At 40.8% G+C, this 24,248-nt stretch overlaps 1 protein-coding gene across 10 annotated transcripts in view; it reads left to right on the top strand.

Annotated features, from left to right (window-relative positions):
• FBXL13 (F-box and leucine rich repeat protein 13) overlaps positions 1-24,248 on the top strand; it is a 211,788-nt gene that overhangs the window by 6,432 nt on the left and 181,108 nt on the right. For all 10 annotated transcript variants that reach the window (XR_011539373.1, XR_011539374.1, XR_011539375.1 and 7 more), the window contains exons 2-3: positions 10,991-11,094; positions 11,770-11,860. Coding sequence is in view for 7 of the 10 variants with exons in the window: in XM_070617032.1 (XP_070473133.1) it covers positions 10,991-11,094; positions 11,770-11,860 (195 nt within the window). In the remaining 3 variants the exon portion in view is untranslated. The remainder of the gene's footprint in view (positions 1-10,990; positions 11,095-11,769; positions 11,861-24,248) is intronic.

Genomic DNA, 24,248 nt, shown 5'->3' with positions numbered 1-24,248 from the left:
GGTATTGTATTCTTGAGTTCTTTTTCTGTTGGTTCACTACTGGAGTATAGAAATGCTACTGATTTATGCAAATTGATTTTATACCCTGCAACTTTGCTGTAGTTGTTGATTACTTCTAACAGTTTTCCAATGGATTCTTTGGGGTTTTCTATATATAAGATCATGTCGTCTGCAAACAGCGCGAGTTTCACTTCTTCCCTCCCTATTTGGATTCCTTTTTCTTGCCTGATTGCTCTGGCCAGGACCTCCAGAACTATGTTAAATAACAGTGGTGATAGAGGGCATCCTTGTCTCGTTCCTGTTTTCAGGGGGATGGGGTTCAGTTTTTGCCCATTGAGTATGATGTTGGCTATGGGTTTGTCGTATATGGCCTTTATTATGTTGAGATAGTTTCCTTCTATGCCCATTTTGTTCAGAGTTTTTATCATAAATGGCTGTTGGATCTTGTCAAATGCCTTCTCTGCATCTATTGAGATGATCATGTGGTTTTTATTCCTCAGTTTGTTGATGTGGTGTATCACGTTGATTGATTTGCGGATGTTGAACCATCCCTGTGTCCCTGGTATGAATCCCACCTGATCATGATGTATGATTTTTTTGATGAATTGCTGAATTCTGGTTGCCAAAATTTTGTTTAGAATTTTTGCATCTATGTTCATCAGCGATATTGGCCTGTAGTTCTCTTTTTTCGTGGTGTCCTTGTCAGGTTTTGGTATCAGCATGATGTTGGCCTCATAGAATGTGTTAGGAAGTGTTCCATCTTCCCTAATTTTTTGGAATAGCTTGAAAAGGATATCTTCCTAATATTTCTTAATTCTTATTCTATAACCTACCTTTTCCCCACATAGTCCATGTGGTTAAGGGAAACTGACTACCCTGTTTCTAGGGTTGGATTTCGATTGGTTTACAACCAGTGCATTTGGTTTCCCTGGTCATAATGTTTGTGACCATGGTGGATGTTGGTGAGGGTCATGGGAGAGGGCAAGATGTGATCTAAGCCAGTTTAGACCAGGTTGCTGGTTGGAACGCTGGGACAGAGATAGACCATTTCTGGATGTTCATGGGGAAGCATGTAGCCCTGGGAGCCATTGGCAATTGCCTTGTGTCCACAAGAAGAGATGGTTTTAGGGGGAGGTGGATTACGAGGAAGGCAGAGTGGGGAAATGGAAAGAAATCTGGTCTCTAGTGACATCAGTAAGCCACTGGGTTAGACCCACCCTAATGCTTGATCTACCTTTGGAATTTCTAGTTGGAGGAGCCAATAAATTCTGGGTTGAGTTGAGGTTTATTACTTGAAACCTAAAGCACCTGAAGCAATACAAGGGGATTACCTTTTATTGTGAGATTGCCTGCGTTTGATTCTTGGCTCTGCCAATTACTCGTGTGACTTTGAGCAAGTTTCTAAATCTCTCTGCCTCAGTTTTCTTTGTAGTAAGATTCCAGACGGATGAGAGACAGACCTTTATTTTCTTGAGCGGGAGAAAGCAATTGTGAACGGGAAAAATGGGAGAAGAAAATCACAAAATGTGTCCTCAGGCAAATCAGTTTCAGAAAAGAGTACATAAGAAAGGTGAAGATCTGGAAATAGAGTCCTTTATACTGTTCATGTTCACATATCCCTTGGAAAGCCTTTGTGGGCTCCTGGAGCTTTGCACAACCAGCTTAAAGACTGCTGGATTGTATGTTCAATGCAAGATAGGTAACTTTTATTTTTTTGAACAGCACATTAAGCTCTTGACACCAACCAGCCTGTGGTCAGCTAAGGAGGGCACATTAGACCACTCCATCAGCAAATATTTGCTGGGCATCTACCATATGCTGGAAGAAAACACCTCAATGACTTCAGGCACTTGAGGCTATGACTCTGAAGCTGTCTCTTTCCCAAACTTTTCTCCTGAGTTCTCTGTGCACTTATCCATTTGGGTGTCCTACACATTAAAGAAGTGAAAAGCAATAGGTAAAGTTAATTTTAATAATATATTTTATACAAACCAATCTGTCCAAAATATAATCATTTCAACATGGGCTCTATATGTAATCATATTAAGCCTTCAAAATTGGGTGTGTGTTTCACACTTCAGGCACATCTCCATTTGGTCCAGCCACATTTTTTTCTTTTTTTTAAGATTTTATTTTTTTTCCTTTTTCTCCCCAAAGTCCCCTGGTACGTAGTTGTATATTCTTAGTTGTGGGTCCTTCCAGTCGTGACATGTGGGACGCCGCCTCAGCGTGGTCTGATGAGCAGTGCCATGTCCGCGCCCAGGATTCGAACTGACGAAACACTGGGCCGCCTGCAGCAGAGCGCGCGAACTTAACCACTCAGCCTCGGGGCCAGCCCCCTGGTCCAGCTACATTTGAAGTGCTCGCTAGCCACATGTAATCAGTAGCTGCCATCTTGGACGGTGAAGGTCTAGAATATATGAACACATTTAATAAGCCAAGGAAAATTACCCTTGACCCAGAAATGATCATTGTGTCTCTCAGAAGCTTGTTCTTTTTTCAAGGGCACCAAGCTTCTGAAACTTCAGGAGGAGTCTGAGGGGCACAGTGAGGGTGGAGGGGCCGTCTACTGGTCAATCCGGTTGCTCGCCTCCTTCCCAGCGTTCAGTAGGGTCACACGTGGGACAGTTGTTCTCCCATGCGTCAAAGGATATTGATAGCTATTTTCGAATCTTCAGGAATCACAGTGATTAGATTTTTATTGTGAAAATGAAAGAAGTGATATGAGCATGCTATAGACTGAACGTGTCTCCCCAAAATTCATATGTTGAAATCTCATCTCCAAGGTGGTGGTATTTGGAAATGGGGCCTTTGGGAGATGGTTAGGCCATGAAGACAGAACCCTCATGAATAGGATTAATGCCCTGATAGTAGAGACTCCAGAGAGCTCCCTCACCCTTCCTTCATGTGAGGGCCCTGTGAGAAGACGGCCGTCTGTGAACAAGGAAGTGCCTCTCAGCAGACACAGAATCTTCCTGCCCTTGGTCTTGGACTTCCCAGCCCCTAGAACTGTGAGAAATAAATTTCTGTTGTTTATAAGTCACCCGGTCTATGGTGTCCCATTGCAGTAGCCTGAGTGGACTAAGACAGAGAATAGGTCGTGGACTAACTGTTGGAGTGGTTTGTTCCAGATCACCAAAACCTTTAAACCCTCGACTGAGGAGGACCCTAGAGGAGACTGCTGGCGACATGCGTGGAGGTTCAACGAGTGGGCCGCCTCCTCTCTTTCTGACTGTTACCATCCCTTTGGGAGTCTCTCTCTTTGGATACTGCTGTGTCTGCCTCCTTGTCCGTCTCTAAATGAAGCCTGTCCCAGTGAAGGGCAGATAAAATGTATGGAGAATCAGAGATGGCTCTTCTCTTCGTCTGTTTGGGCTCCTCCCATTAACAAAATTCTGTAGACTGGGTGACTTAAACAACAGGAATGTTGTTTCTCACAGTTCTGGAGGCTAGAAGTCCAAGATGAGGGTGCCAGCGTGGGTTCTGGTGATGGCTCCCTTCCTGGCTTGCAGAAGGCTGTCTTATCTCTGTGTCCTCACATGGCAGAGAGAGCAAGCTGTCTGGTGTCTCCTTTTTTTTTTTTTTCTTTTTTTTTTTGTGAGGAAGATTAGCCCTGAGCTAACATCTGCTCCCAATCCTTTTTGCTGAGGAAGACTGGCCCTGAGCTAACACCTATGCCCATCTTCCTCCACTTTATATGTGGGATGTTTACCACAGCATGGCATGCCAAGCAGTGCCATATATGCACCCCGGATCCAAACCTGCGGACCCCAGGCTGCCAAAGTGGAAAGTGCACTGTTAACTGCTGTGCCACCGGGCTGGCCCCTGGTGTCTCCTTTTATAAGGGTGCTAATCTCATCTTCAGGACCCTACCCTCATGACCTCATCTGTACCGAATTCCCTCCATAAGGCCCACATCCAAATATGGTCACACTAAGGATTAAGCTTCAACACACGGATGGAGGGGGACAAAACTCGGGGCACAGCAGCTAGTAAATGTAAGAAAATTTAACCTATTTAACCCCACTGACAAAAACAAAATGTAGATGAAAACGAGTTACAGTTTTCTGCCCATCAAATCAACAAAAATAGAAGTTTTCTAATTCGGAGTGTTGGCAAGGTGAAGTGGACACTCCCATTGGCTGCTAATGGGAGTATAAATTGATAATACTTTTTTAGAAAGCAATTTTCAAATATGTATGAAGAACTTCAAAATATACCTCTTGATTCTATATTCTTGTAGAAATCTATCCTAAGGAAATAGAGATGAAGATGTGTACATTTCATCATTAGTAGCGATAATTAATATGTACATCATATAATTTTTAATAACGGGAAAAAGTTAGAAACAACCTAAATGGCCGACCATTTAGAAACTGTTAAACATTTATAGTACTATCTTTTGCAATAGATTATTCAACCTCAAAACATGATGTTTTGAAGAATTTTTGATGGTACATAAAAAAATGTTCACAATATAATAGTTAGGCAGAAAAAAAAGAGGCAATACAAAATTATATACAGTATGATCCTAATTTTAATTTTGTACAAAATATGTGCATTGAGGAAAGACTGGAATTAAAATTTTTACTAGAAGTTACTTCTGGTTGGCAGGATGATGGTTGATTTTTATTTTTTTCTTTGTATTTCTTCTGAATTTTCCGAATTACGTAGAGCATCCACTGTTTTTATAATCAGAAGATATGTTCTTATATTAAAACAAAATAATGAAATGCTGGCCTAAGTGTAGGAAAAAATGCCTCCTTTTTTGCTTTCCCAAACTGTTATCAAATGAACTTTACTGATGGAGAATTAGGAATAAACAAAGAAAACACAGGAAGTGTAAGAGCAGTCATTGCTGGGAAGCGTTGGTTTCTCATCCCAGGAGCCAGCTGGCGGGCCTGATTGCAGGCCTGTGTCTGGTCTCTCTGGGACCAGGGCCCTCTGGCCTCTGGCTGCATGGCTGAGGTCTCCTGGCACCCTGTTTCGTAGACGCCAGCCTCTGTCCCAGCCGGCACCTTCACAAAACCCTCTTACTCTGGTCCAGCTTCCAGGTAGGCCTGTGTGTAGCTAAGTGCATCCTGGTAGGTTTCCAAATGTTTTTTTTAGCAGAATCCCAGGGTTCTCAGGACCCCTATGGGGAATGCTCTACAGGTCGAGAAAAGGCACTGGGGAGGAAGAGAGCTCTGCCTCTTCGCTTTACACCAATCCTGCAACATCTGAAGCGACTCTGCTTTAATCTGTATTATCTTTGGGGATTCCCATGAGTTTGTTTTTTTTTTTAAAGATTTTTTTTCTGAGTTAAAAAATGAACTTGAAACCACTGAGACCAATCACCATGGTTCTGTCAGTAAATAATCTCTTCTTTCGTGGTTCATGCCCTCGGTGTTGCAGTGAGCTAGGCTTTTCCCTCATAGGCCATCGGTATCGGGTATGGCTTTCATGCAATCTACATGTGTTGTTTATACAAAACGTATAAGCATAGAGATATACGATGGCCTTTTTTTAGACCTTGGAGACAAATATTTTCTTAAACTTTAGTATTAGATTTGAAATAAATGAACGAAATCATCAAATACTTGGAAATTGGGGCAATAAAATATTTACTCTCTCAATAGTATTGTAAGATTCAGGAAAAATATATTTTAGAAATTCAAAGATTTTAAAAAATGTCTGCATGTAGATACTCGGAGCCTGCACCCAGATAGAACCGTGGGAAAACGGAGGATTGCCTTCTGATCTCTCACCCTCTCTACGGTCATCATTGCTCTCTCTGAGAACTCTGAGATGCTCATCCCACCGCTGGTGGAATCGCCTTCCTTGGAGATAGTCCTTCCAAAAGACATTTGCATCTTAAAAGATATCATTAAGATAGGGGCCCACACAACGACGCCCTATTGGTAGAATTCCAGACAGTAGGTCATTAAAAATATTTAGAAATTGGATTCTCCCTCAATTTTCTATTGGGCAGAAGTCAGCACACTGTCTACAAACCAGGCCTGCCCCGCAGGGACCAAAGACGGGCGAGATATTATGGACAGAGTGTCTACAAAATTATTAGGCAGCTATACAGAGCGAGACTGTATCTGAGAGCGAAAAAGTGCTCTTCAAATTGTGAGCTCAGATTTCAGTTTACGTCTAGATTAAAGGAGATTGCAACACCAGATCTGCCCAGCAGAGGGTGGAATTAAGTTACAAATCATGATTTTTAGGCAAAGTTTTCTATTTTTAGAAATAAGTAAATACAAAACAGTTTTTTTTTTATTTTTGTGACTTTTATGCAGCTCTTATGCTTTATGTTTCTTCCATGGTTAAGTTTCCAATCTGTATTTTTAAAAATACCATATTTATTTCTAAATCACATAGACTCTCTTACGGAGTATTTTTTTTAAAGAGGCTAATTGGTGCAAATATTTTCCAGACATGCAAGATTCAGGAATTACTGAATGTTCGAGCAAGAGACCACCGGCCGCTGAAGGAGAGAGGGAACTGGTTATACTGACTCATTTTGTTGGACTTTGGGGCGAGAAGGTTGTGGCTTCTCCTGGGGGCGGTTATGTTTGCTGAGCTCCCTCCGCCCAGCCGGCTACTTCACAGATGCATTTCCAGAGGCAAACCCATGAGACTCTTAAATAACCAGAAAGCACGTGATTTATTATTTCTCCAGTAACAATTCGCTTATCTAGGGGTTAGACGGCTGGTGACTGGCTACCCGTCGGGCAAGGAAGCCAGCGGGTGTCAGAAGCTGTCGTCTTGATCTCACCTGGCAGAGACTGCATCTCCTCACCTGTTGGGTCTGCCCTAAGACCCCTCAAGTTCTGGCCTTGAGGGGCTGCTGCTCCTCCCTGAGGCCCCTTCTGATGGCTAAGCCAGTTGGTCCCTCTCAATAATCTTCAATATCCTTTCAGTTACAGAGTTCCTAAAATAAAATTTGGCACCCGTTATTTAAATGTCAACAAGACACAGAAGCCCCTTTATTTTCAAATTTTTAACTTACTAACCTCCACAGAAACAAATGAAGTCGTCTCCTGGAACAGCAGTACGCCACTCCATCCCTACCGTAGATGGGGAGGGCAGGCGTGTGTGAGCCGTCACTCCGGACCTCGTTTTGGGAGTTGGGGTGGGTAGGGAGGTAGAAGGGACTTTGAACAGTGTCTGGGAACTTAAACCTGTTCCTAAGTAAAGGGGCTTCTGTAACTGCGTGATTCTGACATCGCATTTTTAAAAGCAATCTCTTCTAAAAACAAACAAACAAGGTGCAAACTATATGTTGATTATTTGACCGTCTGTTTAAAAGAAGAACGTATTTCTGGGTTTGCATCTGAATAAAATATTTCCAGGTAGATCACATGAAGGAAAGGCCCCTCAAGTTCTGGAGGAAGATACGTGTGAGCGCCTCAACTTCGTGTGAGCACCTGGGACGGGCAAGGGGGCAGCTTTGGCTTTGTAGTTTAAAAACCTGCCAGCTCCATGGATCCCCTGGGCCTTCTTTGCCTCATCTGTGAAATCCAGAAGCAAGAGCATATGCTTTAAAAGTCAAGGTTGTCCCTGGGGGGATCTTGGAAACCAGCTGAACTGTGGCTCTCTAATGTTGGGCCGTCTGCCGTCTTTGGCCATGTGATCTGCTGTCTTTGGCCACGTGATCTTGCTGGGGTTTGATCATGAATGACCCGTTGGGTCTAGAGGAGGACCAGTCTCAGGTCCTCGTATAGAACTCTGGCTTCTTCACGGAGTGGCTCAGTCTGCTTCTCTCTCGCATTAGTCCTCTGCTCTAGACAAACTGGTCTGTGCACCTGAGGCTTTGCTCCGGCCAAGAAAAAGGCTCTTAACCTGCAAGCCCCCTGCCCTCTCCTTGCCATTTGCAAGTGTCTCCAACTGCTGAGGTCCCCACAAACATTTGATGATCCCTTTTATCTTTGCATTCATGGAGCAATTATTTTCTTCATTGCTATTTAGGCCCTTAGCATGTTTCACTATATTTATCTGAGTATCTAAAAAGATACGCAGGATTTGTTCTCTTAGGTGTCTTCTGTCTACCCACAGTTCCAGACAGTTACTGTCTTGCTATTTATATTTAAACGATTGTTCGGTCAAATTCTCTCCTCCTAACCATTTCCCCCCAAACGTATTTGTCCTAATCTCTTCTATTACACTTGGTGTAAAGTGACTCTCTCTTTCTTTGTCATCACACTGGCCTTTGAACGGTACCGGGGAAAATTTTTAAACTTCTTTTCTCTTTGTCCAGGTCTTGTCCTCTAATGGAGGTGATAATTAGCAGTGGAATGGTTAAAAATAATGATGACGGCTTGCTATCATTATTATCTGTTGAGCAGCGCTTGTTTTGTGCTAGACACCATTCAAAGTACTTTACACAGATTAATTCATTTAATTCCCATGATAGCCCTATGACACGTGTACCTTTATTATCCCACGTATGGTTGAGGAAACAGAGGAACAGAGAAGTCACTTGTCAGAGGTTACAGACTAGAAGATTGCAGATGCAGGATTTAAACCCAGGGCCTCCACCCACTGTGTTATCTTGCTCCTTGAAAGATGAGTAGTAGTGAAAAGGAAGAGAAACAACTGTGCTGGATAAAGCCACGTTTGTCGTCAGTGCCCAGACATCTTTCAAAATGTTTGAGAAATATTGGCGACTGAGATGAGGGACACAGAGCCAAAAGAAATTGGAGGATTGCGCAATTGTTCTGTGAGTTTACAAGCTGGAGAAAGCCAATCTGGATAATGAAGTAGTGGTCTTTTTCGTCCTCAGTTGTGTAAGTTTTTACTGAGAAGGCTAGCAATAATAAAGCCCTGATTAACGTTTCTGAGAGTCAAACATTCCCCTTGTGGGAACGTTTGCCTGTTTCACTTCTGCTTATAAAAACTGAGCTAATGGCTTTGTAATTTTTATTTTCACTGAGCAGGAAAAAAGCTAACTATGCTTTCTGATTGGCATGTAGCTACGCGCTGTTCACACACTAATATAGAAAGCCTCAGGCGAGTCTGTTTTGCCCACTGGGAAGCTATGAACAGTGAGATTTCTTATGCAAAAAGCGAACGTTTGAAGTATGCTAGTTTCGCATGCCTGTATTAGCATTCCAGAAACTTGTCCTTTCGACTTGAGTTGACTTCTGCAGGATAACTTTTCAGGAAAAGTAGTTTTCTGATCTGTGGTGGTTGGAAAAATAAAGAAATAAGCAGTTTCCTGTAATCATTATCGGATCCCAACTTTCTTAATAATTCACCTTAAAGCTGAGCTCCATTGAGACACCAGTTCTCAGACTTTAGTGAGCAGAGGAATCACCTGGGGAACTGATCAAAATGCACGTTCTGGGCCCCATCCTCAGAGACCCCAGGTGATTCTGATGCAGGCCTCCTCAGCGTGCCAGGAGACGATGAAGGAGGGGGCATGGAGTGGGGAGTAGAGAAACTCAGGACTCGGGGACCCAGGCACAAAAGTGCCAGAAAGTAGGTGGGCCAGTCATCAGGGCTGCTCAGGGAGCTGTCTGAAGTCTGGCCTCCAGGTAACAGAAGACCTCAGCTCCTAGGTAACAGGGGACCACTCAAATCTAGCTTGCACCTATGGTGACAACCCCTGATCTCCCGTGCAACCGTATTCTCTAGGTTTGGGGGAGAAGGAAGTCAGTCAGCCGATGGCTGAGTGCTCACCGCGAGCAGCTGGGGTGGGGCGAGGTCAGGAGCAGCTGGACAGGGAGAGACACCTACGTCTTACCATTTTACCATTTTGTTTTGCCTTAGTCTTAAGGGCTGGGTTTCCAGCCTGCAGGCTGCACACTAAGACGGGGACATGAAGCTATTGCAAAGGGGGAAACGCTGCGCAGGGTCCAATCAGGAGAAATTACACCCCTTTTTTTAGAGGAATACTATGAGAACTGCTGAGGGTCTAAGACAGGACCCCCAGGCTGGGATCTGCTCACACCTGGTCTGTGAAAGTGTGATGAACTCTGCATTCTTCCTACGTGGAAGCAGGGCCCAAGAAACCGCCTACTCACCCCTGCCCCCCGCCAGGAGGCAGTGAACCAAAAAGGCAAAGAGGAATGTCTAAGGAGGATTCCAGGGGGCTTCTGTGGGATGGGTGCTGTAAACCTTTTTCTGTCTCCAATGGAGAGAGAGTCAATAATTCTGTATGTCTCACCAGTGCTTCTACAGGAAGTTTCTTCTTTTGGGAGAAATAAGATGGCAGCAGCTTTCTGAGATCCCTATCTGTGCTTTAAACGTTATCTTAGATCTAGGAAGTCATTTGTTTTCCACCTGTGTGAACTAGGCTACCACTTTTCAAATATAACTCTGTAGATGTTGTGACAGATAAAATGCAAATACATTTTTAAAAGACATCTTGAATTCACAGATTTTTTTTTTTTTTTCCTTTGGTGAGGAAGATCGTCCCTGCATTAACATCTGTGCCAGTCTTCCTCTATTTTGTACGTGGGTCACTGCCACGGCGTGACTGAGGAGTGGTGGAGGTCTGTGCTTGGATCTGAACTGGTGAACCTGGGCCACTGAAGCAGATCTCAGAACTTTAACCACTATGCCTCGCGGCCAGCCCCCCACAGTAGATTTTGATGGTAGTTTTCTCAATCCCTTTTGTGTTTGGGTCTGTGGAATTTTTTGACTTTCGAAAGGAGTTCCTCATACTTAAAAAGGGTAGAAACCACTGACATAAGATATCACGACAATGTCTTCAATTTGACCGTAGAGTATGCCTCACATAACGCAGAACCCTGAGCAGGGACCCTTCGTTGTGTCATTTACGATGGATTTTCTTTGAAAGAGTAAAAGTGAACTGCATTTTGGTTTGATTTTAGCAAAACATTAACACTGAATGAATGCTCAGGGGTGTCTATAATGCATGTTTACTTAAAAAACTGTCACATTATTTGGCTCTGTCATTGTATGAGAGAAACGTCTACCTGTTGCTTAGTAAGAACGTGCGAATCCAGAAGTACTGACTGCGTTTCGTCTTCCCCAGGCTCTGTTATGTGGTGTACTTGTTACGTGCCCTGAGGACCCGCTGAGATATTTAGAGGAAACGATCATTACTATAATGGAAAGCGGTCTCGAAAGTCTCCTTTGGTAAGTGTTGTTTTGATCTATAGTAAGGAGATATTTTATTTTGAAGGTAAAACGCTCATTGTCTGGTATCAAAAAAGGTTTTGCAACGAATGCTTCCAATCTTAAGGCTGCTGAAGAATCCTTCCAAAGGCTTTTAAGTCCCAAAGACTTCAACAGGAACATTTCCCTCCTGTTCTCAGCTTGAGAAATATAGGGTGCTCTCATCAATAATGTGCTCATAGGGCAGTTTATTTCAAGTTGGGGATGAGGAAAGGGAGGCATGCCCTCTTGGGGAGCCTGGCAAAATCTTGAGGGGGGTAGTTTGAAAAAGCCCTCCAGGTGATTCTGATATACTTCTCCCAAGGGGAAGTGTCTTTTCCTTGCCCTCTCTTACACTCCACCTGTATAGATCACTGATTTAATTATGGAACTAACTACTATGAAATAAAATAAAAAATTTTTTTTTTTTTTGGTGTGGAAGATTGGCCCTGAGCTAATATTTGTGCCAATCTTCCTCTGTTTTGTATGCGGGATGTCACCACAGCATGGCTTGATGAGCAGTGTGTAGGTCATGCCCGGGATCTGAACCCATGAACCTTGAGCTGCCGAAGCAGAGCATGTGAACCCAACCCCTACACCACTGAGTTGACCCAAAATGAAATAAATTTTTGACTATGTTTTATGACTTTATTAAAGGGATATGTACATTGATCCATCAATGAAACCAAAAATTCGGAGATTGTCTGAAACTTACATGGAACGTCTTTTTGGACTGGAAGATCAGCTGGTGAGTGTTAGTAATCAAGCGTTCTAAAATACACATCTTCAGTTTTGGTGGAAGCTCTCAAATAGATTTTAGATTTTATGAGAGGTGTGAGGTCAGACTGTTTTTGGAACTGGGTCGGTCTGTTTTCACTCAGAAAAGTGAAGGAACGTCACACACACACACACACACACACACACACACACACACAGCGCCACACTTGTAGTAACCTCCCCAAATTTTGTAGGAACATTTAGACAGGCGTTCATTCTTCCTCTTTCTGATGGAACCTTTCTACTCAATTTCTCCCTTTGCCTTTCTCCTACTCCTCCTGTCTTGCATCTTTATAATGATAAAAATAGCATTATGGAGGGGCTGGCCCCGTGGCCGAGTGGTTAAGTTCGCGCGCTCCGCTGCAGGCGGCCCAGTGTTTCGTTGGTTCGAATCCTGGGCGCGGACATGGCACTGCTCATCAGACCACGCTGAGGCAGCGTCCCACATGCCACAACTAGAAGAACCCACAACGAAGAATACACAACTATGTACCGGGGGGCTTTGGGGAGAAAAAGGAAAAAATAAAAAAAATCTTTAAAAAAAAAAAAAAATAGCATTATGGAAAGCTTTAAAGGAGGATTTTTCCTTCCTTTCTAATCTAGTACTTCCTTCTGTGGTCCATCCCCCCTCCATTCTCTATGCCATCTGCCTTGGAGTTATGCTCATAAATATGTGGCCAAAACATTAGTGAGATCCAACTTAAAAGCCAGACTGATGGTCAGTAAAAGGAATGACCAGCTCCAACGCTGGCTTTGATCCTGTAAAGAGGGCAAAGAAGTAGTTCAGGATGCGGAGACTTTTAGAGCAAAGACTGTGTGTCTAAGAGAAGCTAAGATAGCAAAAGGCATTTGGGGAGAGAAATACCAACACCAATTAGATGCGTATGGGACCACGCGTGATGCCTCTGGATCCCAGGCAGGTGTCTCGGGAAGCGCAGGCAGAGCTGGGGAGCTGCCGGTGAAGCTGGGCATTGAAAAGTGGAGTGAAAGCCACAGTTGAGGGAGGTGCTGGGGGCTGGGAACAGTCTGAAGCATCATTTAGAAGAATACATGGAGAGTAACACTGGATCCTAATCAGTGGTCTGCAACAGAGAGACAGAAATAGAGGCGTGGGATATTTCTGCCAAGCCTGGGATGATTCTGCAGCACCGATACACTGGGAAAAACCCACACGTCTGATCCTAGTTGATCTGACTTTACTGTCAACCACAGACCTGTGATCAATTATGGAGTGCAAATATCTGCAGGCTGTGTTCTTGGAGAGGTTTGCGGGGGATCTCAGGAGCTGAGGGACAGACCTAGGGGATGGAATTCTAGGTCCTCCCATCCCCACCCCTTATGCTCTAGAATAGTTTCATTTTGAGTATAATGGCACATGAAAAAAACTTGAAAACCGTTGCTATAAGATACTAAAATTATTAAAAACCGCTGATCTAGAGGGATGAACCTCATTGTCAATATTTGAAAGCAGTCTTATAAAATGCAATCAGATCATGTCCAGTGTCTAACTCGAAGCCTCTAGAGAATTTTTAAAAAATTGCACAGAATTCCAAGACACACCATAGCCACTTCAAACCTAAAGTTTTATTAGAAAAGGAATTCTCAGAGACGTTTCGTGACATTGAAAGCACAAAGGATAACACATTGAAAGCTGATGCAGACTTACAAAGGGGTATGACAGTTCACCGAGGTGTAGAAAAGATGCCCACTTCACAGCATAAGTTAGGAAAAACAGAAACCAGCTGTGACTTTGGAAAATGTAAATCTCCAGGTGCATGGCGTTGCTTAGTCTGAGGGCTCAGCATAGGTTAGATATGTATTAATTCATTTCTCCTCCACCCTCAGAGAAAAATGAAAAGTTGGTTTTTTTTTTTTAACAAAGAAATAAGATTCTTTAATCCTCAATGTTTCTAATATTTTAAATGACCGTGTACTCAATAAATATGAGCTTTGCTTTTTCCCCATTTTTCCTTCCTATACAGTTATAAATGCCAGTAAGAGAGTTTTTAATGTTTTGACAATTCATTTTAAAGAACACCACCAAGTGTAATTTTTCCCGTTGATTGTTAAGCTTGCTTTGCGTGGTTTCAGTGCGCAGGCGTTTTTATGGTCTCCTACTTCACAGTTCTGCACAGCAGGAACTGCCTGTATATGCCTATTTATAAATATGTATTTGTCTCTATTTGTGCAAACAGAGAAGATTGAATGGAAACTGTGAGTAAGGCAAATAGTTACAGAAAAAAATGGGAACTGTTCTCATAACGGCAGATAGAAAGACAGTTTAACTGTGTGTTTCAAGATGAAAGAATCAACCATTGTTTGGAGGAAACTAATTTCGCAGATTGGATTCTCATTTCTTGGGAAATGAAATCTCCAGATGGGCCTACTAATTACAAGAAGAAGAGGCCTCTATAACACTACCTTTTTGTTATGGAAAAATTCAAACATAACACAAAAGTGTTGTGATCCCCCGTCATGCAGCTTAAACAATAATCAACATTTTGCCAGTCTTGTTAATTATTCTCCTCTCCCTCTTTTTTGCTGGAGTGTTAGAAAGCAAATCCTAGGAAATGTATTATTTTACCAGTAGTAAATACTTCAATGTGCATCTCTAACAGGAAAGGACATTTTTACAGAACATACCACAGTGTCTTTGTCTACAAAATTAGCAATAATTCCCGAATATCATCTAGTGCTGATAATATTCAGATATATTCCATATTCAGTCCATATTTGGATTTCCCAAATTGTCTCAAAAATGCCTTTTTATGTATGGCTCTGGTAAGTTGAAATCCATACAGGGTCCACATAATGCACTTGGTTGTCTCTTGAAACCTACAATAGTTTTCCTTTCTTATTTTTTCCATGCCACTTACTTATTGAAAGAAACAGATCATTTGCCATGTAAAATGTCCCACATTCTCATTATTTCCTCTGGCATCATTTTCATTTATTCTGTTTCTTCTATTTCCTGCAAGTTTGTAGTTAGATCTACAAACTTGATATTCAAGTTCTTTTTTTCCTTTTTTTCTCTTGGTAATAAGAATATGCATACGGAGTGTTATGTTTTTCTTAGTGCATCATTTCAGGAGGCATCTATGGTCTGGTTGACCTCTCTCTTTTTTTTTTTTTTTGATGTTTGCTCTGAGCTAACATCAGTTGCCAATCTTCCTCTCTCTCTCTCTTTTTTTTTTTTGTCTCCCCAAAGCCCCAGTACCTAGTTGTAGATTCTAGTTCCAAATCCTCCTGGTTCTTCTATGTGAGCTGCCACGACAGCATGGCTATGGTTCCATGACTGGGAACTGAACCTGGGCTGCCAAAGCAGAGTGCGTTGAACTTTAACTGCTAGACCATCATGGCTGGCTCTGGTTGACCCACTTTTAATGACTCTTGTTTCCTATAGACGCTAATGTGATTGGTTATTAGTCTTGTTCTACCACTTTTCAATTTTGTATAACATTACATGGCAACAAAATAAAAAAAAATGAGAAATATTCGGAGGAGCATTGCTTCCATTTCTTCTTCTTCATCCTCCCTATTCGATCCCTTTCTCTAGGTAACAAATTTTAGTAGTTTTTAATTTATCCTTACATTGTTTATTTTTGAAAAATATGAGCAAATACACTCTATTCTCCTCCTCTTTGGCTTCTTAATACACATCAATGAATAAGAGCCATAAACTGCAAGGGAAACAAACAATCTATTTGTGGTCTCAAGAACTGTAATTGAGGAGACACAGATTTGAGTAGAAAATCAAATGTGCTCTGATTACAGGAGAGGGGCTCAGGGTTTTTATGGGGAAAAGGGAGGAAGATAAGATAAGTTGTAATAAGGAAGAGTTCATTGGTGCTATGGGGTAAGGCTAGGTTTGTACTTCATAGATTGACTTGAGATTCAGTCATCAGCAAAGTCCAGCCTTATCAATCCATACAAACAAGATATTCTTGTCTTTGTTGACTTCTTGAAATGGTGACAGTTTGGTCCAGTTTGAAAGACAAAGAAAACAAGATGTGTAAGGCAGTTCCTCTGAAATGACTGCTCTGGCTCTACTTTAATCTGGCTCCACCCACGTCATCTTTCACATTTTCCCCTTTCGATCAAGATCTTTCTCTGAGAGCATTGTTGATCAAACACTGGAAAGCATTGCTGATCGACTATGGGAAAGTATTGCTGATCAGCTGTCAAAGCATCATTGGTCTTGTCACCAGGAAGGCTTATTCCTGGTATGGTATGTCCCATGTAGGAGGGAAAGTGGTTTCCTTAGGAGCCTTTAGGCCACATTTGAGCAACAAGAATGCTAGAGCAGAGGAAGCCTCTACCATCAAGTTCTTTTAAGGGCAAACATCTGCAGGTCCTTGAAGTTTCTCATGTGAAGTTTCATAAGCTCTTGTAGTCATTTCAAAGCACTGAGTGACCATTATCTGAGTGGTGTTTTTATAACATTGAGCTATGCAGAGAAGACTAAGTTTTACAACAATGAGAAATCCTATAGTAACAAACAAAATGCTAAGTCCAAATTGGAGAATAGACCTGAACCAGGAGGCACTGCCAGCTAAAGAGATCAAGGAATCATGGGGTGTCAGTGGGCACTGCGTTTAACCGTTCGGCTTGTGCTCTGATTTTGTCTAGTTCAATGTTTACTTTGCCAGAGGTGTTTACTCAAGTAAAACAAGTATTTGCAATAGTTGCAAATCTTACCTCTTAAATCTCTGGAGGTTTGATTGGTTAGGCAAGAAATCCTAGCTACTTAGCACAAGGAATTAGGGGAAGAAATGGTGGAGAGATTGGTAATTAAAGGTACTAAGGGATCTCTAGGTTCACATACAGAACGAGGCTTCTGCGGACAAATCCAACAGTCAGAAAGATTTCCCTCTTTTGTAATAGACTGGGAGATGTGGATAAGAGTATTATCTTTCCAAGAAAGAGGGGGAGAAAATAAGGTAAGAAGCAACAGTGAGTAAAAGGTATACAGGCCTGGTCCCGCTATCTTGAGAAAACTGTCTGCCTCAGATGTTGGCTGCCTCTCTTACTAGTTAATTTGCTTTGGAGGCCTCCAGTGTTTGTACAGGCCCCCATGTTAGGTGGAGCCTTCCTTAGCTGTGAGATGTATCTTCAAGGTTAAATGCCTTCTAGTTCTGCAGCTGTGTCAGTAGTTGGGAGCATTTGGTAAGGTCCTTCCCAGTGGGGCTTGAGGTCTGTCTTCCTCTGATGTTGCTTCCAGAATACTCAGTCACCAGGCTCTAGACTGTGACCAGCAGGATCCTTTAAATTGGGATCTTGGAAAGCTTCTTTAACCTGTTGATGATAGGCTTGAGTATAAGACATTAGAGACTCATAGTAGCTGGTCATAGTAGCATAAGACAGCAAGGCACCAGCAGAAGGTTGTACACCAATAGACATTGATCTGCCCGTGACCACCTCATGTGGAGTGAGTTCATCTTTTCTAAAGCGAGTACAGCAAACAGTTGGTAAGACCAAAAGCAATACTTCAGGGCAGGGGAGTCCAGCCTACAGGTATATAACAAAACCTCAGAGACAATTAACAAGACTAGAATCCAATACCTACAAAGGTGCAAACATAATTTTTCGCTCTAGAATTACCCTCATTTTTTTTTTTTACCAAAGATAATCACAGTAAAAACTAATTTGTTTATATTAAAAACTTGGCCTGATTCTTTATACAAATGAAAAGTAAGAATACTCATCGAGAGTTTCTGAATTCTAGAGGGATCAGGTAGAGAGAAAAAGTAAATGTGTCGTCTTTGTTTGCAAAGGTATATCTTACCAAATTGTTGATGGCTTAAGAGGAAAGGTTCCTTTAAATCTGGATAAACAAACCAGTAGAGCATCTTTCTTAGTTCGTGCAGTCCCGTGTAATTTAATATTTTTTCTGTTCAAATCCAGTTTGTCCACTCGTTTTCTTGACTTTGCCTGATGATTGAGGGTGATAGGAACAGTGATAATCTCAAGAAGTTTGTAAGGTTTTTGTTAAGGTTCTTATGATTTGCCCAGTGAAGTGGGCGTCTCAGTCTCTGAGACTGTGGAAGGTGTGTGCCAGGTGAGAAATACTTTTTCTAACAGTTTCTTTGCCATTGTGAGGGCATCAGCTTTGTGGCAAGGGAGGGCTTTAGCTCATCTGGAAGACCGACATACAATAACAAGGACATAACGATGACCTGTACTGAGTAGCAGTTGAATGAAATTTAGCTGCAGATGCTTAAAGGACCCACAGGGAAGAGTCTGAGGCCTCTGGGGACAGACATAGTTTTTCTTAATGCACTGTGGTAGGTAAAGGGATGTGAAAACAAAAAAAGGGGTTTGCCAAGGAGCCAGGAAGAGCCAAACAGCCGTCCCATTTAATTTACAGCCGTTGTTTACCCATCTTAATTTCTCTGGCTCAGGAGCAGATTTTCACCATGTTACAAGCACATCAGGATGGCGAAAGTCTGGCAATGAGGGGTCAGGTTTTTGCAGAAGCAGAACGGACTTCATCCACATGTGTGACAACCTTTGTAGATTCTGTTGCTGCCTTTGCATGAAATTCAGCTAAGGCACTTTCCTGATATCTAGTGTGAGCCTCAATTTTGATGAGAGACAACATTTTATACCAGGACAATTAGATTTCTAGGAATTTCACGTAATTTCTGGAGCTCTTATATACTTATAAAGACATAACATAAAAATGGCTTAATGTTATTTCCTATTTAACAATGCTTCCCGTGTAATTTAGCATGTCAGATAAGCCTAATTAATTTGATATTCCTCTTTTTATAAAGAGAGAGAACAAATCTTTTGAGATGTTTCAGGGATTCTCTGACAAGTCCCGAAGTTAGCTAGAGGTCAAAAAAGACTGTTTAGAACCTGATTTGGGGAAGTTTGTCAAAAATATCGAAGAGGTTTTAAAACACTTGCCTAAATAGCATCACAGATCATTATGAACGTAACATTTAATTATCTATTTAACCAAAGTGACAGAAAATATTTGTGAGACAAATATAGAAGGTTACATAGCTGCAAAAACTTAGCTCTTTTAACAGAAAAGACTCAACTTTTCTAAGTAATGGAAGACCTGATAAAGACGGAACACAGAGTCTTTGTTTCCTGGGCAGATTACATTAAAGGTACAGAAACTTTGTTTATAATTTCTTATTAAGAGCAGACCAGACCAATAATCTGAAAAGACTTTGTCCTTTAATAGAGAGAAAAACCAAATTCTGATTTTGCACCGGTGTACTTTTGACATTAAAATTCATTCCAATCTTAGCCAGCTAGACCATGCATAAAACTCTTTTCTCAGGGTTCCTCTCCCACAAACGTTCTATAACTTTCTTTGTACACTCAGAATTTGTCCTTTCTTCTTTCCTGTAACTAGTTTTACTTTAGGACAAATTTACTTTCTTAACAAAAATATCTCTATTCCTTAGACCTTCTTTTACTGAAAACACATTTTCTCATAGCATAATTTTTTTTAAGGTGACACAAGACATGTTTGTTAATACACCCAAGCATCTTTTAGTTATGTAATAAGAAGCCAAAAGTTGGTAACTTAGACTGGTTTAGCAATTAATGTTTCAGTATTTTATTCTATTTGAAAATGATCTGGATAGTCAATGAATTTTTCATCATTTAATTAACAGTAAAACTCTAAGGTTTCAAGTTACCGAAAAGATCATGGAAGCTGTTTTTAAGTACATGTACCATAACACACAATTATTGTTAAAAAGTTTACCTAAAACCCTTTTTATTTTACTTACATCTATTTAGTTTACTTGTTCTTGGTAATTATGTTTAGATAACCTACAAAAACTTCATGAGATATTATACAAAGTCAACCCTCCATTTTTTGCTGCCAAATTTTGTAATGGAGATAAAATGAATTTGTTTGACTTTTAGTACAGTTAGATGAAACAAAAGTTTTATTATGTTAACTTGAAAAACATTTGCATTAATTTATATTATATTTAGAAATAATTTACTTACTTTAAGTCAATTAAATAGAGCTCTTTTGGAAATTATACATCTGGAGGTAGAAAAATATCACATGTTTACAACATACATATGTATAGACACACATACATAGAGAGCCCATAGTTATTGTTATAAAATTGAAATTACTGCCATGAATCGGGTACAGTAATGCAAAGCTCACTAGTTATGAAAGAATAGTTGGATTCAAATTTTGTTTCTGGCAGACAAAATAAATTAAGGTTTTCTGCTTAGACGACTAAAGGTTTTTCTACTGATATCTATGAAGAAGACACTTAAAATGCTAGATTTTGGACAAGAGTGCTTCTATAGTCATTTGCCTCTTTTTTCATTTTTTTCCCCTTCAGTATTGGAAATTGATGATGGTCTGGATAACAGTCCCTGGAGAGGTTACAAGCCTTTTGAGATAAATAGGGGAGGTTTTTGGCATTGGTGAAAGGGAATGGGTGGACTCCGAACTGCCTCCAGAGATGCATTTCCAGTTTTGCAAAGATTTGTAAGATAAGAACAGTTGCTCTCAAGTCCTCAGAAATTGGGTTGTAACTTAAATGACATCATAGGTTGTTCTATCTGGGCAACTACGTCATCCCTGATTTTGTTTCTTTCTCTCTGGGTACATAGTTTTTATTTTAACTTATGGAAGAAGGCCTAAAAATAAGTTCCTATCAGGCTCTAAATATCAGCTTCCAATCGGGCCAATTCCTGATAATAAGTTACTAAATCATTTCAAATATCTTGTCAGGTTTCAGCCAGGACAAACAGTAAATGTTTCTGGCAGTATTAAACAACTGCATTAATTTTTAACGTTAGTTTCTCCTTGACTATTTAAGGGAATAATGTAGCATTTTACCAGAAAATCTCTCAGAGTCTCATTAACTCTGGAAGGGGTCCATACAGGGCCCTCCTTCAAAGGTAGATATGGGGCGTCTGTAAAGGAATTAACTTAACAGACTTTTGTATAGTCTTTTCTTTTAGGTGCCTCTTATATCTTAAGTTTCATTAGCTTTTTGCAACAAAACTTTCAATAAGGCTATTTTGGAATTCTGAAGCCTTTGCTTTTAAGTGCAATTCTTAAACGATCTTGTCTAATTGGAACGTTCCTTCTAAGGGTCAGTGGAATTCCCCTGAGACTGGCAGCAGTTTGGTACGACCCTAGCTGCAAGTGGGGTGGAACCCACGTTTCTGTCTGACCATATTTTGGCCTCCAACTTGACAGTTACCAAGCCAAACTCTCATGACGTAAAACAAGCTTAGTAAGATTTTGCTGTTCTTTATAAGTATGTACAGCTTCTGGGACCATCGTTTTTAAGCAGGTGTGTTGGAAGGTGGCATGCTTGATTCTTTAGAAATTAAAGATTGCGTTCAATTTGTCTGGTCTGCAGTTCTCAAATCTGGTGTGCAAAAAGACAAGTTTTGGGAGCTCAAAGGAGCCCCAACGTGGCCACTGTAATTTTAAATCATCTTTAGTATTATTGGTCCAATGGGACAAAAATTTACAAGAGGAAGGACCGTAGTTCTTAAATATATACCCAGTTGGAGTTCCCAAGGGAAGAACATCTCAGGAGCTTTTAGAAGATGAAATTTCCATGTTAAAGCTTCGCTGGGCAAAGAGACAAAGAGATGACAGTTGCAAGCCTCAGGTTGTTACCTCTGCTTCTGACTCATTGGCTACAGCTGTTTGGACAAACAACACAAGACAGAATTTCAGCACTCAACAGATAGGGAGTAAACCCTCAGATGGCAGCAGCCATAGATGACTCAGACAGAGAAGCCCTTCCAGATGCTGTGAGTTGGCTTAGAGACAATTGTCCCCTGGGGTGTTTACGTTCTAAAGACATGGTAAAATTTACAACTTCAAAGGACAGAGAGAAAAATGCAAGTTTTTTTTTCTCCTATGAGTTTCGGGGTAATTACAATTTAAAACTTCCCCTCAGTCTTTGGAATTGAATGTGAGGGGAGGAGAAGGGAGGCCGTGACAGTGGTGAAAGAAGTGTTGGCCAACTTTTCTAGCTTTGCAAGTCTTCGAGAGAGGTCTGAATTGGCCTTGGAGAGTTTAGAATTAACAGCTTTCAGGGAAGCAACTTTTTTGGTGTTTCATTTACAGCCCTCAAGTTACCAATTGAAATAAGCTTCCCATTCAATATGTTTAGTTCAATAGCCTTTTTCCAATTGAGCATGCAAGTAAAACAATTTAGGGATTTCAAAGGAGCCCAATTTAGGCCATTGAAGCCTCAAATTGTTCTGAGTAATATGAATCCAGCAGGACAAAGATCTACATGTAGAAGGTCCATATTCTTTAAACATAAAACTAGCAGGAGTCCCAGAACGGGGGCTGCCCTTTAGCAGTCCCCTTAGTAAATGGGCTTCCCATTTTTTAGGTACTTAACAGAGAAACAAGGCCCAAGAAAGGAATGAAACAAACAGAAGTTCCTTAACAAAGCCAACAGTGAAAGGATGGTCAGAACTGATATCAAAGAACACCCAAATAAAGAGTTTGGACCTTAACCAAAAATGAAAAGTTCAGGCCCAGGACGACTTATGACTGGGAGGCACAGCTGCCAGGAGGAGATGATAGAGCACAAAACTCCTGCAGGTGCCTTGCTCGTGTCCATGCAGCAGTGCCAGAATCAGAGGTCAACCGCTCTGGATCCCACTTCTGACACCATGTAATGTCAATGAATAAGAGACATAAATTGCAAGAGAAGTGAGCAATTTATTTGGAGTCACAAGAATTGTAATTCAAGAGACACAGATTCAAGTAGAAACTCAAATATACTCCAGTTACAGGAGAGGGGCTTAGGGTTTTTATCGGAAAAAGAGAGAAAGATGAGGTAAGTTGTGTTAAGGAAGAGTTCATTGGTGCTAGATGAGGTAAGTCTAGGTTTGGACTTCATAGAATGGCTTGAGATTCAGTCATCAGCAAAATCCAGTTTCATCAGTCCTTACAGGCAGGATGTTCTTGTCCTTACTGACTTCTTGGAATGTGGACAGTTTGGTCCAGTTTGGAAGATAAAGAAAACAAGTTGTGTAAGGCAATTCCTCTGAAATGGCTGCTCCAGCTTTATTTTAATATGGCTCCATTCACATCATCTTTCACACACAGAAGTAGCAGACTATATATAGCCTTCTGCTTCTTGCTTTTCTCACTCAATATGTCCTGGAGATCACTCCCTTGTATGACTTTTAAAATGATGCTATGACAGGGAGCACCGTGTAACAAAACCCTAAAATTTAATTGAGAGATGTGGACTTAAAATGTATTATTGATGTAACAAACAAAGCTTAACTATGAAAAGGAAACTTAATCTTATGACCCCAGGCCCCAGAGTTTTAATATTTGGGAGAAACAGACAGATCCTGTGTCCCAAACAAGAATCAATGGTCAATAATCACATCCTATATCCTTGCTGGTTTGCAAAAGTATTCCTTGTTTTTTGAGATTGGGTAGATTACTGTTCCTGAGAAGGCATCAAAATAAGTATTACTATAACCTGGAAGGAATAAAAATAATAAGTATAGAAATAATGAAGATATAAACTCAATTCATGTTGCTTACCTTAGGAGAAGTTTGAGTGTAAAGTAAGTAATAATAGTTAATGATACGGCGTTTATGTATGTTTGCTGTGTATGGCATTTGAGAGTTCTAAAGAATATCTTTGTAAGTTTCTAATTTAGTTTAAATTGTTTCAGGGACTTAATAAAATTTATAGTAAACATTTACATGTTCAGGAAAAATTGATTTCTCAAAGTTGTATTCATTTAAATATGTGTTTATTAAATAGAGCCCTAAAATACAAAATAGCAGTGAGTGTTTTTCTCCATGCACAAAGGCCCTTTGGGCGTTAAAGACTCTTTCAATAATTTGCAGAATATCAAAAAATAAGGAAATTACTCAATGTGAAAATCCAACACTTTGTACCATGCCATGGTACTGTATGTTACAGATACTGCTCACTTTTGCATTAAAGACATGGTTTCTTTTTATTATCGTTGTTATTGCTGTTAACTTTTACAGCCTATGAAAAATAAAACATTCAGAGTTGGAAGGGATTTAAATTAGACATATACATTCAACACGTATTTATAAACCCTGTCTTAGTCTCTTCAGAATGCTATAACAAAAATACCATAGACTGGGTGGTTGTAAGCAACAGGAATTTATTTCTCACAGTTCTGGAGGCTGAGGAGTCCAAGATCAAGGTGTTGGCAGATTTCATGTCTGATGATAGCCCACTTCCTGGTTCATAAACTGCCATATTCTGCCATAATGGCACATGGCAGAAGGGGTGAGGGAGCTCTCTGAGGTCTCTTTTATAAAGATACTTCATCCCATTGCTGAGGGCTCCACCTTCATGACCTAATCATCTTCAAAA

This window comes from Equus przewalskii, chromosome 4, assembly GCF_037783145.1.
Source record: "Equus przewalskii isolate Varuska chromosome 4, EquPr2, whole genome shotgun sequence".
Taxonomy (NCBI): Eukaryota; Metazoa; Chordata; class Mammalia; order Perissodactyla; family Equidae; genus Equus; species Equus przewalskii.
The sequence above is the reverse complement of the archived record's forward strand: the minus strand, read 5'-3'. Positions and strand labels throughout refer to the sequence as shown.